Below are 19,243 nucleotides of genomic sequence, written 5' to 3'. Positions count from 1 at the left end.
GATTTTCAAAAGATCGGAATCGGGAGAAAAAAATCGGGATTTAAAAAAAAAAAAAAAATTTAATTTAATGTTACAAAACAAAAATGACCATGTTCACGTCTTAAAGTCATCCTGAGACCTTAGTTTTGGTTTAAAATTACACAACATCATGTATGTGTTGCTTCTTTTGGGCTTGTTTTCATCAACCTGGTTGCTTATTTCTCTCAAATCTGGCAACAGAGTGGGCAGGGCGCAGTGTCTAATAGTAGCAGTAAGCTAACGAGAGGCTACGTTCAGCTGGTGACTCGGGAGTCGGGACAGAGAAAATGTCAGGAGTTTGGAAGTATTATAAAATTGAAAGCGAAGGCAGTGTAACAGCCAGATGCAATGTTTGCAAGGCGGAGGTTTCTGCGTGGTGGAAAGAACAGAGCTACGTTCAACACGACCAATCTAATACGCCACCTGAGAAACAAACACCAACACCAACAACAACACAACGAGTACACAGCGGCCATTCAGGTAACGGCACTGAAACAACCAACACTTTCAGAGACTTTTAAAAAGGAAAGAGAAACTGCGCCAGAACAATGAAAAGGCCAAAAAAATAACAGCCAAGATAGCTGAATTCATCGCGTTGGATGACCAGCCGTTATCTGTGGTGGAGAACGTGGGGTTTAAGGGACAACTTGAATGCTTTTCTCCTTTTTTTTCTTTTAATACATTGCATAAAGATCGGATCGGGAAAAATCGGTATCGGCAGATTGTCAAAATCAAATGATCGGAATCGGATCGGGAGCAAAAAAAGGTGATCGGGACATCCCTAATTATAACGTTTCTCCCCAAATGAGAGAGACTGCATCTGTTGTCCATGTAAGGTGTACAAATGTTATATCTTGGATATGATAAGGTTTAACTTTAATTCTCATAACCGTGGACTGGACTAAGAAAATCTGGAATGGAGATTTGTGGATCATATCATTTTGTTTGACTATTTATCATGAACTATATATATTGCATACACCCTTTCACTCATATGGGACTCACTGATCATTTGAACTATTGAATATATTATTTGGTCTGCATTTAAAAGAGATGTGTTGTGTGTATTTGTTCAAATGTATTAATTGAACAGGGTAAAATTACAGACATTTTGAACTGGTTAAGAGTGGCACGTGCTCTATGGTTCCCCGTCGGTAACATGTACCTTTTGTAGGGTTTGACTCAACCTAAACTTTTTAAATTGTCAGGCCTGACCTGACTGTTACCCCAGCAACTTTGGTCAAACTGCTACAAGTGTTACATTTAGGAATGTGCTTATTATCATTAGCAGTATTATAAAGATGTGCACATCCAGTGGTGGAAGAAGTATTCTGAAGTACCAATACATTATTGTCATAAAAACTGAATTCCAAACACAAGTCCTGCATTCAAAATGTTTACTTAAGTAAAGGTACAAAAGTATTATCAGCTATATTTACTTAAAGTATAAAAAGTAATCATTGTGCAGAAAAATTGCCTTATTGCGTATATAATTATATTTATATATATGACATTTCTAGATAATATTGTTTCATCAAGTAGCATTTTTCTGTTGTAGACAAACAAAGTTCTGATTTACTTTTTGTAAAATATTGTATATGAAGTGTTAGTCCACTGGTTAAATCTTTAGAGATGCATTTTGTTAAAAGTAGCTAAAGCTGTTAAATAAATAAATGTAGTGGAGTAAATTACATTATTTCCATTTTTAAATGTGGAGTAGATGTATAAAGTAGCATACAATGGAAATACTCAAGCACAAGCACCTCAACAATTTACTTAATTACAGTACTTGAGTGAATGTACTTAGTTACTTATTTTCTGCACACCACAAAGCCCTTTACAACTTGGCCCCCACCAATCTCACCGACCTTCAGGAGTAACCCCCCCCCCCCCACCCCCCCCCCCCCCCCCCATCCTGCTGCTCGCTCATTCTCAGCTGGTCTCCTGGTGCTAACCTTCCCCTTGTCACGGCTGTTGGTCTTTCGGCTGCAACGCTCCCAGGCTCTGAAACTCCCTCCACACACTAAACAGTCTGACTACCACGTTCAAACCCCACCTCACGACCCACCTGTTCTGTTCAGAATAGGCTAAACCAGGGCTGTCCAAACTTTTCACTGAGGGCCACATACAGAAAAACACATGAAGGGCTGGGCCCCTCCCTCGAGGTGAGGTATATTGCCTCATAAGTTAAGTTATAAGTTAGCAAAATCGATCAAATGTAGCTAAATGATGCTTGATAGTTGAATATGCTTTAAGAAACAAACTGCCTCCATCCCAGCTCTCCAGAGGGTTTCATGTATTTAGTTACTAACAGTGTTGCAGCTTCTCCCTTAAATCAGATGCCTCAGATTGATTATAATAAGGGGAAATAGGAAGGGTATATTTCAAGCTGGTTATGGAAATAAGTTATTGGGCCTTTTTTTATCAACTCATATTTGTTAGAAAATGTTTTCAACTTTGATTGACTGAATTACAAAATGTGGGCTTGCTTACACATGAATACTACTGTGTTATATATGTTTACATACATATTTAAGAATTACAATATAAGAAGTTTCATGTGTTGGCCATATTCCATTACCCCTAGATTCCACCGGGTCCGTCTGCGTCGCGTCACGGCTGCGGCACGGTTTTGGTCCGGCCTCCTCCGGCGTCATACCCTACCGGGGGCGTTTCAGAAGCATTTCAGAAGCGGAGCGTCTTGCCTGCCGGCTCGCAGTTTTTGTTGATTTGGGCATATTTCCTGGACAGGCTACCTTGTACAGACAAAGTTAATAATAACTGTAATATTCCAGTTATAAACGACATGAATCAAAGATGTGTTGCTGTATTTTAGTGGTAAAAAAATGCATTCATCATCATAATTATTCTATATATATAATTTACACAGTGCCTGTAAACCGGAGGAGAATGCTGGCATTTCTCCTCCTACTTGAAAGACTACGGAGGGATAGGGTCTGCAAAATTCGTTTATTTTAGGGGATGGGCCGGATGCACTGACCGGTCCACTTCCTGCCCGGCGCCTCTGCAACGCCTCGCGGCCTAAATACTATAGTTTGAACCAGTCTGTATGCTTTCCTCAACTGTTACTGAGCATCCCCCTCATACATGCATGCCATGTTTTCCTCATCTCTTGCTGTTCTTATCAGTTAGAGTATTTATTTTATGAATTGTAAGGTGTCCTTGTGCATCCTGTGAAACTGTGAAGTCCACTGAGACAAATGTAACATTTGTGATATTGGGCTATATACTGTAAATAAACATTGATTGATTGATATCCTGGAAAGCGCCTTCAATACAATGTATTATTATTATTATTAGGGTGCTGGGCCACTTTGAGAAGCCTGTGTTCCTGGAGCTGTGCCGGCACATGGTGGTGATCGAGCTGCACCAGGGGGAGGCACTCTTCAGACCAGGGGACACTGATGACAGTATTTACGTGGTTCAAGATGGCCGCTTGGACATGTACATCCATGAGAGTGTGAGACCTCAGGGCTGACCACAAACTACTGCCTGCAACAACCACATGAATATTTGACACTCAGCGATGTGATCAGGGAGATGTAAAGGTGTTTTCTTCCTGCAGGATGGGACTGACGCTGTGGTGAAGGAAGTGTTACCAGGAGACAGCGTTCACAGTCTGCTGAGTATCCTGGACATCATCACTGTACGTTTGCATTTTAGAACAGAGGAAAAGTACACAGATTTTTTACTTTAGTAAAAGTAGTGTAAAATACTGTGGTACAAGTCAAAGTCTGCATTTCAAATATTGCTTCAAGAAATGTATGAACGTTTCATGTATTTGTATTTAAAGAACATTTGAAAAGTGCTCTTTCTGCACCAAGGCACATTTCAGAATAATATATATTATATTATAAAAGGATTTTATGAAAAAATTATTCTATTCATCACTTAAAGTGTTTGGTATGTGCTCTTCTAAATAAGCTCTTCTTTATTCGTGTGTGTATTCTCATTTCTTCATGCATGTTAGTGGTTTTGTTTGGGTTGTTACTACTCACAACTCCTTCTTTCTCCACAAACTGTACTGTGTATTCAGGGCTATCCAGCGCCTTATAAAACTGTGTCTGCCAGAGCTGCAGTCACCTCCACCATCCTGCGTCTGCCGGCTGCAGCCTTCCAGTCAGTGTTTGAGAAATATCCAGAAACTCTGGTCCGTGTCATCCAGGTAAAGCGTCCACTGACACTGCCGCAGTGCAAGTACAGTCTGAGCCAGAGAAAAGCATAAGCACAGGCAGCTTCACAAACTGCATCCATTCCCTGATGTGGCACTAACAGAGCAGTGTGTCTCCTTCTCTGCAGATAATCATGGTGCGTCTCCAGAGAGTCACCTTCCTCGCCTTACACAACTACCTGGGCCTGACCACTGAGCTCTTCAACCCGGTACTGTTTGATTTTGCTGACTGTACTCCAGATTGATGGATTACCTCACTTTTCACTTCCAATTTTGAAGTCACATGGATGTTTCGTTTTATTTTTTGTGTTGCTCTGCTTCATTCTGTTTACTGATAAGCATCACCTTTTCAAATTAGATACAACAAGATACAGAGAATGACAAACTACTGCCCAGGTACACCAAACATCACCCAATCAATGTGCAGCTCTCAGAGGGCCACCAGCTGCAATTAAAGAAGCAGTGGAGTAAATAAATGCATTACATGTGTAGAACACTAAAGCATTGTATATTTCCCCTCTTTGGGACGAATAAAGGTATTCTGATCCTGATAAGTGTAGAGTTAACCAACAGTTATGTAATGTATCCATGTCTTCAAAATGAAAAGGCTGATTTAAGCTCCGTCATAAGGGCCTGCTGTGATCATTAAGCTAAGCTTGTTAATAAAACATGTTTGGGTAGGATGGTATTGCCCCCTCCTCTTCAAAGTTTTTTTTAATTTAATGTTCCAAAATGGGACAGAAGAAAGTTATACTTTTAAATTCAGTGAACCCTTAGGCATCTAGCTGACATAAAACATACAGCATACAGCTCATGCTTATATATTATAGTATACCTCATACCCAATATACACTTACCCACAAATGACAAACAAGAAGGTTGTGTATTGAAAATATATATATAACACTTTGAGTATCGCCTCACGTGGTGCACAACAATACTGTAGCATAAATTCATTATTTAAAGGGGACCTATCATGCAAAATGCACTTTTGTACGTCTTTTATACATGAATATGTGTCCCCGGTGTTCCAGGGAACTCACCAAGTGTCAGAAAACACAACCCTCTCTATTTTCCTCCATACCCAAATCTCTAAAAAAGGGCCTGCAACGGATCTGATAAAAACTGATCCAGATTTGAACACTGTCCTGACGTCAGGACGGTGGCGCTACGGCTATTGGGCCAACTCCACCAATCAGGAGGAGACAGCCACGGCCATTGCCGTTCGAAAGCGCTGGAGACGCTGTAGTACATATGCCAGGCCAGTAGATGGTGCTGTTCTCACTGAATCTGCCCAGAGCTAGAAATTGTCAAATTGAGCAAAATGAGGCATGGCTAAAATGCATGATCTGTTTGGTATTTTGAAAAAAAAAAAGTATAAATATGCCTTATATAGGTATGGTCCTATACTATATTATTCAAATATAGCATGATAGGTCCACTTTAAACTAAATATGTGACAATGACCAATGGATATAACATAAGTCCATCACACTACAAAAAGGAAAATATGACAGCCAATAAATTCATTTAGGATCATTTTCGGACGTTGCTACTTGTTTCCAGTGATCATATTCATAACACACCACTAACAATTACTGAACAGACAATACATAAATGTGATGATGAATCACTTCCATCTGTGCCCCTCCCTAGCCTTTCCTGACTCAGGGATAAGAGTCCAGATCCAAATTTAAGTCACGTTACTCGCTCAGCAAACACCTTTAGCTTTTGAAGCAGTTGTTGATCACTTGTAGCTCCTACTGACGGGTATGGGGGAGTCGGGAATCAATGATGGTTTAAAAATAGTCAATAAAATAGGTTTATTGGCCATACATTTGAACACAAAATATTAGGCTGATCTTCATTAGGTCATCCTTCTCCACAGAATTATTTTTGTTGACCTTTTGGGATTTGATAATGTTGCAATCATCATTGACTATGCACAAAGGGTAAATGTAATGAAGTAGCAGCAAGGTTATAGTAGTAAATAGAAAAAACTCTAAATTGCATGCTGTTATTCTACAACAGTGTTCTTCAAATATTAAGAAGTGCAAGTGTTATGAAGGGTTAACATATCAAATACACTTACAACCTTATATTATTCCTACACTCTGGTACTTCTGCTTTTACAAGATCTGAGTACTTTTTCCACCTCTCTATAAATATAATCTACATGTATTTAATAAGATGAATTTACAAATAAGGACATGTGTTTTTTCAATGTAATATAACTATATGTGTGTGTTGCAGGAGAACCAAGCGATCTCCCTGGTGTCGGTTGCCAATGTTCTGGGGGAGGGTTATCCACACCGAGGCCTCCGCAGGCAGCCCTCCCACTCTGAAGATCAGGGCTCTGAAAAAAGTGACACAGGTCAGAAACAACACCAATGTCACACACTTCACGTTTAGGCTGCAGGAATGTATTTCTAGTAATGTTTGTCGAACATATCTGTTTTCTTGTCACCCACTTCAACAGAAAAGTCCAGTTACTCAGAAACTTCGAAATACAAGAAATCTCGCTCATTCTCCACCCCGATGGCTGTTACAGGTCCTTTCTTTTATTTGCTTCACATTCTTGTCTGGGTAGGACATATGCAATTCAGTGAACTATGGTTCAGAACCCTGGAACAAAGAAGTAGGAATAACAATTACAGAAATAAACATTTGGATTATGTTTTCCTAATGTCAAAAAGGTGTGTCAGTTCCATGTGGGCTAATGTTTAGTATTTTTGCAGTTAACCAATACTTTTTAGTTTTCTTCTTACCAAACCCAATTACCAGACATTTCTCACTTCTCATTCGCAACGTTTTAAGCTCATATAAACAATAAGACAAGAAAAGAAAAAAAATGAATCAACCTATTTATTTTTTTAACCATCGAGCCTGAAATCTAATATACTAGAAAGGAAATACTTCACATGATATCTGAGCTGTGAAAAAACATGAAAATGCAGTTTACAAGTGCTTCAGTGCAAACAGCAGCAACACTCAGCAGCCTCAACACTCATCAGCCTCAACACCAGCAGCCTCAACACTCACTGCAGCCTCAACACTCAGCAGCATCAACACTCATCAGCCTCAACACTCAGCAGCCTCAACACTCACTGCAGCCTCAACACTCAGCAGCCTCAACACTCACTGCAGCCTCAACACTCAGCAGCCTCAACACTCACTGCAGCCTCAACACTCAGCAGCCTCAACACTCACTGCAGCCTCAACACTCAGCAGCCTCAACACTCAGCAGCCTCAACACTCAGCAGCCTCAACACTCACTGCATCCTCAACACTCATCAGCCTCAACACTCACTGCAGCCTCAACACTCACTGCAGCCTCAACACTCACTGCAGCCTGAACACTCACTGCAGCCTCAACACTCACTGCAGCCTCAACACTCAGCAGCCTAAACACTCAACACTCAGCAGCCTCAACACTCAGCAGCCTCCACACTCAACACTCAGCAGCCTCAACACTCAGCAGCCTAAACACTCAACACTCAGCAGCCTCAACACTCAGCAGCCTCAACACTCAACACTCAGCAGCCTCAACACTCAGCAGCCTCAACACTCATCAGCCTCAACACTCAGCAGCCTCCACACTCAACACTCAGCAGCCTCAACACTCAGCAGCCTAAACACTCAACACTCAGCAGCCTCAACACTCAGCAGCCTCAACACTCAACACTCAGCAGCCTCAACACTCAGCAGCCTCAACACTCATCAGCCTCAACACTCAGCAGCCTCAACACTCAGCAGCCTCAACACTCAGCAGCCTCAACACTCAGCAGCCTCAACACTCAGCAGCCTAAACACTCAACACTCAGCAGCCTCAACACTCAGCAGCCTCAACACTCAGCAGCCTCAACACTCAGCAGCCTAAACACTCAACACTCAGCAGCCTCAACACTCAGCAGCCTAAACACTCAACACTCAGCAGCCTCAACACTCATCAGCCTCAACACTCAGCAGCCTCAACACTCATCAGCCTCAACACTCACTGCAGCCTCAACACTCACTGCAGCCTCAACACTCACTGCAGCCTCAACACTCACTGCAGCCTCAACACTCACTGCAGCCTCAACACTCACTGCAGCCTCAACACTCAGCAGCCTAAACACTCAACACTCAGCAGCCTCAACACTCAGCAGCCTCAACACTCAGCAGCCTCAACACTCAGCAGCCTAAACACTCAACACTCAGCCTCAACACTCAGCAGCCTCCACACTCAACACTCAGCAGCCTCAACACTCAGCAGCCTAAACACTCAACACTCAGCAGCCTCAACACTCAGCAGCCTCAACACTCAGCAGCCTAAACACTCAACACTCAGCAGCCTCAACACTCAGCAGCCTAAACACTCAACACTCAGCAGCCTCAACACTCATCAGCCTCAACACTCAGCAGCCTCAACACTCAGCAGCCTCAACACTCAGCAGCCTCAACACTCAACACTCTCAACACTCAGCAGCCTAAACACTCAACACTCAGCAGCCTCAACACTCAGCAGCCTCAACACTCAACACTCAGCAGCCTCAACACTCAGCAGCCTCAACACTCAACACTCAGCATCCTCAACACTCAGCAGCCTCAACACTCAGTAGCCTCAACACTCAGCATCCTCAACAAGGAACATTGTTTGCTGAGCTCCATGAGCACTCTGATGATGGGATCTTTTTGTTCTGCAGGTGAAATGTCCTTCGGTCTCAACAAAGTGTATGAACGGGCTCAGGTTTCCAAAGAGGAAGCTCTGCCTCAAAGTCCTGTGAAGGTCTCTGTAAAAATATTTTCTTTATTGCATTTGCTGTTGGTTTGAATTCAGATTAAACATTTGCTTCCATTTAGACAAACATATTTTAGACTAGTCTGTAGTGACTGCTCTTAATACTGCTCCTCACAGGTTTACTGGAGTTTAGTTTAGTTTTAGTTTAGTTTATATTGAGTTTAGGTTAGTTTGAGTTGAGTTTAGTTGAGTTTAGTTAAGTTTGAGTTTAGTTTAGTTTAATTAGAGTTTAGTACAGTTTAGTTTAGTTTTGGTTTATCTCAGTATAGTTTAGATTTGGTTTATCTTAGTTTAGTTTGAGTTCAGTTTAGTTTAGTTGGAGTTTAGTTTAGTTTAGATTGAGTATAGTCTAGTTATGTTTAGTTTAGTTTGGTTTAATTGAATTTAGTTTGAGTTTAAGTTTAGTGTTCATTAAAGGTCCCATGTCATGCTTTTCCGGTTATTACCCGTCCCCTTGTGTGTAGCTTTTTCTGCATGTAAAAGGTCTGCAAAGTCACAAACCCTCAAAGTACACCCTGTAGCGAGTAAAACTCTAACACAGAAAATACGTATATGCCAGGAAACAACACCAGCAAGCCAGCTCACACTGTCCGCTACAGCAGCGAGCCCCGCAACGTCCCGCCAACACGGCACCCAGACCCCACGCAGCATTCTCATCTGTTTGTCATTGCTGGTGTCATTTTCTGGTTGCTAACGCCATTGTAACACATAATCACTGATGTTCCGCTGTAACGGTGGTAGACTCATCAGAACAGAGTGGGCGAGCTGACCAATCAGAGCACACTGGGCTCATAGGGAGGGGGGGGCAGGAGCTCCAACAAGCCGTTTAGGACAGAGAGTGAATACACATACTATACAGAGATGCTGTATGAGAAACCAATGTGAGTTTGGAACATTGAACAATTTAAATCTATTCTAGTAGACCTCAACAATGGAATTACGATCAGTAGAAATGGCCATGACATGGGACCTTTACGTTTTGTTTGCTTCTGTTCAGTTTCGTGAGATGAGTAAAGTTTAGTTCTGCTTATCTAGCTAAGTAGTTAGTCTAGTTATGATTAGTTCGATTTAGTTCAGTTTTGTTTTGTTATACCTAGATAGTTTAGTTCAGTTTAGTCTAGTTATGTTTAGTTACATTCAGTTCAGTTTATTTACCTTTGTTCTGTTTTGTTTGGTTTAGTTTGCTGTGAGTCGGAATCGATATCTAGCATGTGCAAGTCCCGCATCGCAGCTTGTTACGTTACATTACATTATACCGTACTTCGTTTAGGCACTACAATGTTAGGCAGTCCCTTTAATGGTCAATTTTACAACACTACATAGGCATATACAATGTCATTCTAACTTAGAATATGTGTTTAGTTTATGGTTTAGTTTCTTGCTAATGTCACAAATACACTTTTCTGTCTCCTCAGTCGATACTCAAGAAGAGTGTGACCCTGCAGCACACTCCATCAGCTGTTTACCACTACAGTGAAGCTGGAGCAGAAAATGTCCAGCACAACAAAGTTAACGCCATTTTCCAAGCTGCCAAAAAGGATCTGCTCCATGTCATCCAACTACAGGTAGGGCACAGACTTTATTCACTGTAAGATTATTCAGCACACAAAATCCACAATTGTTTCAAAAATGGAAATGTAAAAGCAAAAGTGAAAGACTGATAAAAATGTTACTGTTTCTAAGAAGACATATCCCTGTTTTTTTGTTTGTTTTTGATCAGGACCCCCATCTTTTGGAGGGGAGAGTTAATCTTCGGCAAGTCAAAGCCGGCACTGTGGTGGCTCACCAGGGAGACCAGGTCAGTGTGAAGGACTGACTGACAGAGACTCTTTGTGGAACACACACTTCATCAAAGAACAAAGTGCAAGTGTATCTTTAACAAATAATGTCCAGGTTTTCCACACAGAGACAAGGCTATGATTATTTAATCTTTAACTGCTTAAGGATGTCTTTTATTCCTTTATGGGCATTATTTCCCTCTATAAAGCAACAACATCCCACTTTGACAACGCTTCTGATTTGTCCACTTGAGTGTTAATTAGGGTCTGAGACCTAGGTCGGCGAAGACCCTATTGAAATCGGTCGCGCAGCGACCGATAAACCTGCGAAACACACCCAAAACAGGGAAAACCACCGGCAAAAGCACAGAAAAGGTTCGGAAATAGTGACGGCAGATAGTCCGCGCGAGCCCAGTCACGTGACTGCAACGTGACTGCAACTCGCATTGTTAATATCATCACGATCAATTTAGTCACGATCAATTTAGTCACGATCAATTTAGTCGCTCGCGAAGCGAACGATAACCATGCAAAACCCACAAAAAACAGGGAAAAATAGGGGCAAAAGCCCATTAAAAGTGGCCTAAATCATGACAGTAGGTAGCCCACGCTACATTATAGCACATTATTGATATTGGTCCGATTATTTGTTATTATTCTGATTATTATTTTAGAACATTGCGCGCACTTTTGACCCCCGCCACATATGTGAAAACTCACCAAATTGTGCACGCGCGTCAGAAGTGGTGAAAATGTTGATATTTAATTGGTTCCGGAATATTACGTAAAAAATTGCGTAGGCCACGCCCACTTCCGTTTTTAACGTTAACTCCCCCTACTTTAACTTTCACGTAACCGAACGAAACTCGCTACGCATATCTAGGGTGCGGAGACGAACAAAAAAGCCTCTTGGAGGGGTATAAAATAACGTACAGGAATTTTGAATTTGGCCTCGAAAAACGCGCAAAATCTATCTTCTCCCAGGGACTTTATCCGTACGACTCGAAATTCGTCGGGTAGCATCTCGAGACATGGGCAATTCAAAGTTATCACGGACGTTTTTTTCTTTCGCACGGCGCAGCCGTGATTTAGCGCCAAAGTTTGCGTTCGCTCGATGCTAGGCCCATCCCTCGCCATGGAACACGATGATGTCATAACGCCAACTGACATACTCAGAACGCCACCAAACTTCACATGATGGTTAACACTGCAGCCCTGAACAGCTCTACGTCAAATTTGATGTTACTTAATATGGCGTAATATGGCGTAATATTACTTAATAATCCCTCGCCATAAAACACGGTGTTGTCTTAATTCAATGGAAAATTGTCCAAACGGCACCAGACCTCAGATAATGGTGAATGGTCCGGCCCTGAACAGCTCTATGCCAATTATGGGATGTCATCATATGCCATTTCCATGGCAACGCATCCTTCGCCATAAAACACAATGTTGTCTTAACTCAATGGAAAAGGTTCCAAACTGCACCAGACTTCAGATGACAGTTAATGGTCCGGCCCTCAACAGCTCTACGCCAATTCTGGGATGTCATCATATGCCGTTTCCATGGCAACGCATCCCTCGCCATTAAACACGGTGTCGCTGTAAATCCAATGAAAATGGTCCAAACTGCACCAGACTTCTGTTGATGGCTATTGGTCCGGCCCTCAACACCTCAATATGACAAAAGTGAGTTTTCCTCAAAAGCTGTTGCCATGGCAACGCATCCCTCGCCATAAAACACAATGTTGTCTTAAGTCAATGGAAAATGGTCCAAACTACACCAGACTTCAGATGACAGTTAATGGTCCGGCCCTCAACACCTCAATATGACAAAAGTGAGTTTTCCTCAAAAGCTGTTGCCATGGCAACGCATCCCTCGCCATAAAACACAATGTTGTCTTAAGTCAATGGAAAATGGTCCAAACTACACCAGACTTCAGATGACAGTTAATGGTCCGGCCCTCAACAGCTCTACGCCAATTATGGGATGTCATCATATGCCGTTTCCATGGCAACGCATCCCTCGCCATTAAACACGGTGTCGCTGTAAATCCAATGGGCACAGTCCCATCGTCCCCCAATCTTCACTTTTATATCACCGGTCCATGCCCCAACAGCTCTACGTGAAATCTGAGATCTCACCGTATGCCGTTTCCATCGCAACGCATCCCTCGCCGTAAAACACAATGTTGTCTTAAGTCAATGGAAAATGGTCCAAACTGCACCAGACTTCAGATGATGGCTACTAGTCCGCCCCTCAACAGCACTATGCCAATTATGGGATGTCATCATATGCCGTTTCCATGGCGACAGATCCCTCGCCATAAAACACGGTGTCGCTGTTACTCCTATGAAAATGGTCCAAACGGCACCAGACTTCAGATGACAGTTAATGGTCCGGCCCTCAACACCTCAATCTGACAATAGTGAGTTTTCCTCAAAAGCTGTTGCCATGGCAACGCATCCCTCACCGTTAAGCACGATATTGCTATAACTCCTGTGTAAATGGTAAAAAATTTCCCATGAGTGGTAACCGTCAAGCCCTCGACACATATATGTGTCAGTTTTGAGATTTCGTCAAATGTCGTTGCTATGGTAACAAAATGGTCGCCGTGAAACACGGTTTTCTCATAACTCCAGTTAACATGCTCCAAACGGCCCAAAACTTCACAGGTTTGATAACGATGCAGCCCTCAACACATCTAGGCGTATTATGGGGTGTCATCAAATTCCGTTGCCATGGCGACAGATCACTCGCCATCAAACACAATGTTTATGATACTGCTGTAACTCCCATGTACGTTGTCCGATCGGCCTGAAACTTCCCACGTTTGCCAACGGCCGAGTCCTCGAGACACCTACGTGACACGTCGACGTGCGGACAACAGCCTGCGGAGCGTCGAAGACCCACTCAACGCTGCTTGCAGCTTTAATTTGTTTTGATTTCCGATTCTTAGCCCATCTGAAATAATCTGGTATACTTACAGAGCTAAAGATAACATACAGTACCAGTCAAAAGTTTGGAAACACCTTCTCATTTGAAGGTTTTTATTTATTTTTTTATTATTTTCTATATTGTAGATTAATACTGAAGACATCACAACTATAAAAGAATACATATGGAATGATCTAGTAAACAGAAAAGTGTTAAACAATCCAGAATATGATTAATATTTTATATTCTTCAAAGTAGCCCCCTTTTGCCTTGATGATTGCTTTGCACACTCTTGGCTTCTCTCAGTCAGCTTCATGAGGTTGTCACCTGGACTGGTTTTCCAACAGTCTTGAAGGACTTCCCAGAGGTGCTGAGCACTTGTTGGCTGCTTTTCCTTCACTCTGCGGTCCAACTGATCCCAAACCATCTCAATTGGGTTGAGGTTTGGTGATTGTGGAGGCCAGGTCATCTGACGCAGCACTCCATCACTTCCCTTCTTAGTCAAATAGCCCTTACATAGCTTGGTGGTGTGTTTGGTGGTGTGTTTGGGGTCATTGTTTTGTTCAAAAACAAATGATGGTCCCACTAAGAGCAAACCAGATGGCGCTGCAGAATGCTGTGGTAGCCATGCTGGTTAAGTGTGCCTTAAATTCTGAATAAATCACCAACAGTGTCACCAGCAAAGCCCCCCCACACCATCACACTTCCTCCTCCATGCTTCACGGGGGGAACCACACATGCAGAAACCATCCGCTCACCTTCTCTGCGTCTCACAAATCACGGCGGTTGGAACCAAAAATCTCAAATTTGGACTCATCAGACCAAAGTACAGATTTACAATCTCTAATGTCCAATCCTTGAGTTTATTGGCCCAAACAATTCTCTTCTTCTTGTTGTTCATCCTCAGTAGTGGCTTCTTTGCAGCAATTGGACCATGAAGGCCTGATTCGCGCAGTCTCCTCTGAACAGTGGATGTTGAGATGTGTCTGCTGAGCTCTGTGATCATTTATGTGGGCTCTAGGCTGAGGTGCTTTAATTTGCGGTTTCTGAGGCTGGTAACTCTGATGTATTTATCCTCTGTAGCAGAGGTAACTCTTGCTCTTCCTTTCCGGGGGGGGGGGGGTCCTCATGAGAGCCAGTCTCATCATAGCCTTCGATGGTTTTTGCGACTGCACTTGAGGAAACATTCAAAGTTCTTGACATTTTCCGGATCGACTGGCCTTCATTTCATTTCTCTTCACTGAGTTGACTGGTTCTTGCCATAATATGGATTACAACAGCAGTCAAATAGGGCTTTCCACTGTGCACTAACCCTACCTCTGCACAACACAACTGATGCTCTCAAACACATTAAGAAGGCAAGTCATTCCACAAATGGACTCTTGACAAGGCACACGTGTTAATTGAAAACCATTCCAGGTGACGACCTCATGATGCTGACTGAGAGAAGCCAAGAGTGTGCAAAGCCGTCATCAAGGCAAAAGGGGGCTACTTTGAAGAATCTAAAATATAAATCATATTCTGGATTGTTTAACACTATTTTGTCTACTAGATAATTATATTTAATTCTAAGTGTTATAATAAAATAGAAATCTTAACTTAAAGTGGACCTATCATGCTATATTTGAATAATATATTGTAGGGCCATACCTATATAAGGTATATTTATACGTTTTCTTTTTCAAAATACCAAACAGATCATGCATTTTAGCCATGCCTCATTTCGCTCTATTTTGCTCTCCTCCACCCCTGTCTTTGCATGCGCTGCAGCTGACCACGCCCCCCTGCAAAGGAGGGGGCCGAGTTACGAGCGTCGTGTTGCCATGCTGTTACCATGCCACGGCAACCTCTCATTCCCCTGATAGGTCAGATCCTCCGTCCTGACGTCAGAGGAATGTTCAAATCTGGATCAGTTTTTATCAGATCCGTTGCAGCCCCATTTTTAGAGATTTGGGTATGGAGGAAAATAGAGAGGGTTGTGTTTTGTGACACTTGGTGAGTTCCCTGGAACACCGGGGACACATATTCATGTAGAAAAGACGTACAAAAGTGCATTTTGCATGATAGGTCCCCTATAAACTTAAACTGACGCTGGGGCACCAGAAAGCAAATCCTACGCAGGGAATTAACTGTCCAGGCAGAATATTCTTTCTTCCATTTATTGTAGTATTTCCAATAATATACAAAGAACAAGGATTTTCACCTTTCTTTCTTTGTGGCAATTCTCATTCAAAACATTTGTTTCGATGTCTCACTATGGGATGCGCCTCCCCGCGTATACCTCAGAAGCATCAATCTAATTACGCCAATCCTGATTGGCTGGTGATCTTGACCACCACGTCAGGGGATCGTCAGGGAATCCACACACCCTGCTACAACGCAGCGTCATTCAAACACCTCTTCTCGCTTCGGAGCACATCTCTCAATGTCATTAGCCTGGTTAGCTTAACTGTCCATAGACTGAACCACTTCAAGCTAACTTTAGGTCGCGGGACGCTTGCCAGCTACACTTGCTTCGAGCCTCCGCTCTTCACCATAGACTGGAGCGTATCTGGATATTAGCACACCAGCTAATACTCGATTCTGTTTTTAACGCTAAGGTTTTGTTTTTTTTCTGAACATTTACACTCCAGTTATTGTTCCGAACCTCCAGTCGGCAACCGGGACAAGGAGGAAGCTGCTGCGGAAGCCGAGCCATGTGCTGAGGCTAGCAGGGGCTCCCAGCTGGACCTCACCATGGCCCCGCCCGTGGAGGACGTCTTGGAGTGGGACTATATGGATGTTGACGAGGATACCTCAGAGTTTCTCATATCAGACTCAGACGAGGACAACGTTTTCGTCCCATCCGCTCAGGCTGCCAAGCCTGATGCTGTGTCTGTCCCTCCGGACGAAAGCATACCAGCTTCGCCCCGTCTCAGCATGGATTTGCAAGCCGTGTGCCAATGCGCTGCATCCAGGCTGGACATCCCCTAGCCTGAAGTAGCAAAGGAGACCACCAGATCTCGCTACGAAGGGAAGAAATTGCCCCAGGCTGAGAGGACGGCAAAACAGCTACTTCCAGTTTTTCTGGAGCTATTGGACGAGGTGTCTGTCTCGTGGAGGGACCACCCGTTCAGCAGTAAGTCCCCGATACAATGTGTTGTTGCTGGCTCTGGCATCCGCCAAGCGAGTCAGTGACATTCATGCGCTCTCTGCGCATCCTTCATGCACTCAGTTTGCCGAAACCTAACACTGCTTTTGTGCCTAAGGTGGTTGGCTCATGCTCCCCCGTTGACCTTGCGGCATTTTCTTCACCGTTATATTCTTCTGAAGAACAGCGGTCTAATTTGCTGTGTCCAGTTTGTGCCCTGTTGAGTACTGGTGTTTTTTTTCGAAATAAGCATGTCTGGCAATAGGGGAGTCTCCATATCCCATAGTGAGACATCGAAGCGAATATTATGTATGAGAACTATAGGTTACTAGCGTAACCCCGGTTCTCAGAGTAAGATGAGTGAGATGGCGTAATGAAATTGATGCTTCTGAGGTATACGCGGGGAGGCACATCCCATAGTGAGACATCTCACTCATGTTACTCTGAGAACCGGGGTTACGCTAGTAACCTATAGTTTTTCCTGGTAAAAAACAAGGTGCCCAACTAACCCGGTGCCAAAAACCTCCTTCAAAATAAAAGCATAGAATGACTTCAATTAAAATAATTAAGATAAATAATGATTAATTTACCATAACAAAAACAGCTAGAAAATAAATGTTTAATTATAAAATAACATAAACCAATATATAGCTCCAGCACTACCTGTATTTATACAAACATGTATCCAGGTAAAGACCATTTCTAACTTCTCCACCTCTCTTCCAGGATGCAAGTGTGGCGTTTATCATCTCGGGGGCGCTCCATGTGTACCAGCGTATGATAGACCGCGAGGAGGAGTCCCTGCTGTTTGTCTCCCACCCGGGAGAGATGGTGGGTCACTTGGCCGTCCTCACGGGGGAGCCCCTCATCTTCACCGTCCGAGCTCACAGAGACTGCACCTTCCTCTCCATATCGAAGGCCCACTTCTATGAGTAAGATCACGCTTTTCTACTACGCTGCTACGGACAGTTAATAGCACTACTGTATTTATTTCTACTGTTCTAATATATTTAGATTCATCCATTTAGAAGTCGAGTCTACTAGACTAGACACACCAACATGACTGTTATTTTTAATATATTTACTGTTTTATTTATACCTTTTAATCAGCTAACTGACGATATTAACAACTTTTACCTAAACGGAACACAATTCCAACACCAAGCGTCTAAACCAGGGGTGGGGAACCTTTTTCCTCTCAAGGGCCATTTCAATTTTTACAACATCCTCCGAGGGCCGTACAAATTATTGAACTCAACCTTTGCTAAAAAAAACTAAAATCACAGCCCATTCATTTGGCCTTTCTTTCATGCGGTGCAAAGAAAAAGCAACCTTAATCCAGATATCTTTGTTTTATTTTCAATGTTTTTATGTTATGCTTTGGAGAGAGTGCGTAAAAGGCATAAGGACCAAAATGCAGACACTCACTATGACTCGCGCATGCATGCACGTGCACGGTTGTGGCATGACCACCAAAACAGAAAGATATGGACACAAGATGTGAAGTTAAAAGCATCAATCTGGTGCACTTTGAGAGCTATCTATGGATATATCTCTCAACACCGATATGTAACAGAACTGTAAGCAGATTTTATTTTTCTTTATGGATATTTTACAAATCACTCCCCTTTTAAACTATATTCTTGTTTATTAATAACAACTTTTTTTTTACTGTCATATAGTATTTTATACCCGTTTATATTTATATATATATGTGATTGGTTGTTGGTGGCGCGCCAGACACGCCCACCGGCAAGCTTCAACGCGACGGAACCGTGTGTACGATACTGGTTTAGCGAGCTGCTGGTCAGTTTGTAGGATGAACTCTCTTCCCAGGAGGTAGTACTTGAGAGAGTCCAGGGCCCATTTCACTGCCAGGCATTCTTTCTCAACAGTTGAGTAGCAAGTCTCCCTTGAGAACAGCTTCCTGCTGATATAGGCCACGGGGTGAAGGTCATTGGGCTCTCCCTGCAAAAGCACCGCTCCCAAACCTCTCTCTGAAGAATCAGTTTGCAATATGAAGTCTTTACCAAAATCAGGACTACACAAAACAGGGTTCTTACTCAGTGCATCCTTGAGGTCGTTAAAAGCAGACTCCGCCTCCTCACTCCACTGCAGAAAAGTTGGGCCCATCCGCTTAGTTATATCTGTTAGAAGAACAGCACGAGAGGAATAGTTAGGCACAAATCGACGGTACAAACCTGACATTCCCAGGAATTACTTCAGGTGGGTCTTGGTCTGTGGAAGCTGACGAGACTGGATGGCTTGTAGTTTGTGGGTCTGGGGTTTGATAACTCCGTTGCCAATAATATAACCTAGATATTCCATCTCTGTCCTGGAAAACTGGCACTTTGAGGGGTTGACAGTCAATCCAGCCTCCTTTAGACGTCCAATGACTGCCTTCAGA

At 42.9% G+C, this 19,243-nt stretch overlaps 1 protein-coding gene across 1 annotated transcript in view; it reads left to right on the top strand.

Moving 5' to 3' along the window:
• The window catches only part of pnpla7b (patatin-like phospholipase domain containing 7b), an 86,153-nt gene that overhangs the window by 12,299 nt on the left and 54,611 nt on the right, over positions 1 to 19,243 (top strand). Inside the window, exons 8-17 of the mRNA XM_034118120.1 lie at positions 3,340 to 3,499; positions 3,605 to 3,685; positions 4,076 to 4,204; positions 4,339 to 4,419; positions 6,464 to 6,584; positions 6,690 to 6,761; positions 8,896 to 8,978; positions 10,406 to 10,555; positions 10,711 to 10,788; positions 17,563 to 17,768. Of these exons, the coding sequence (XP_033974011.1) occupies positions 3,340 to 3,499; positions 3,605 to 3,685; positions 4,076 to 4,204; positions 4,339 to 4,419; positions 6,464 to 6,584; positions 6,690 to 6,761; positions 8,896 to 8,978; positions 10,406 to 10,555; positions 10,711 to 10,788; positions 17,563 to 17,768 (1,161 nt within the window). The remainder of the gene's footprint in view (positions 1 to 3,339; positions 3,500 to 3,604; positions 3,686 to 4,075; positions 4,205 to 4,338; positions 4,420 to 6,463; positions 6,585 to 6,689; positions 6,762 to 8,895; positions 8,979 to 10,405; positions 10,556 to 10,710; positions 10,789 to 17,562; positions 17,769 to 19,243) is intronic.

Source organism: Trematomus bernacchii, unplaced genomic scaffold (genome assembly GCF_902827165.1).
Source record: "Trematomus bernacchii unplaced genomic scaffold, fTreBer1.1, whole genome shotgun sequence".
NCBI classification, from domain to species: domain Eukaryota; kingdom Metazoa; phylum Chordata; class Actinopteri; order Perciformes; family Nototheniidae; genus Trematomus; species Trematomus bernacchii.
The sequence above is the reverse complement of the archived record's forward strand: the minus strand, read 5'-3'. Positions and strand labels throughout refer to the sequence as shown.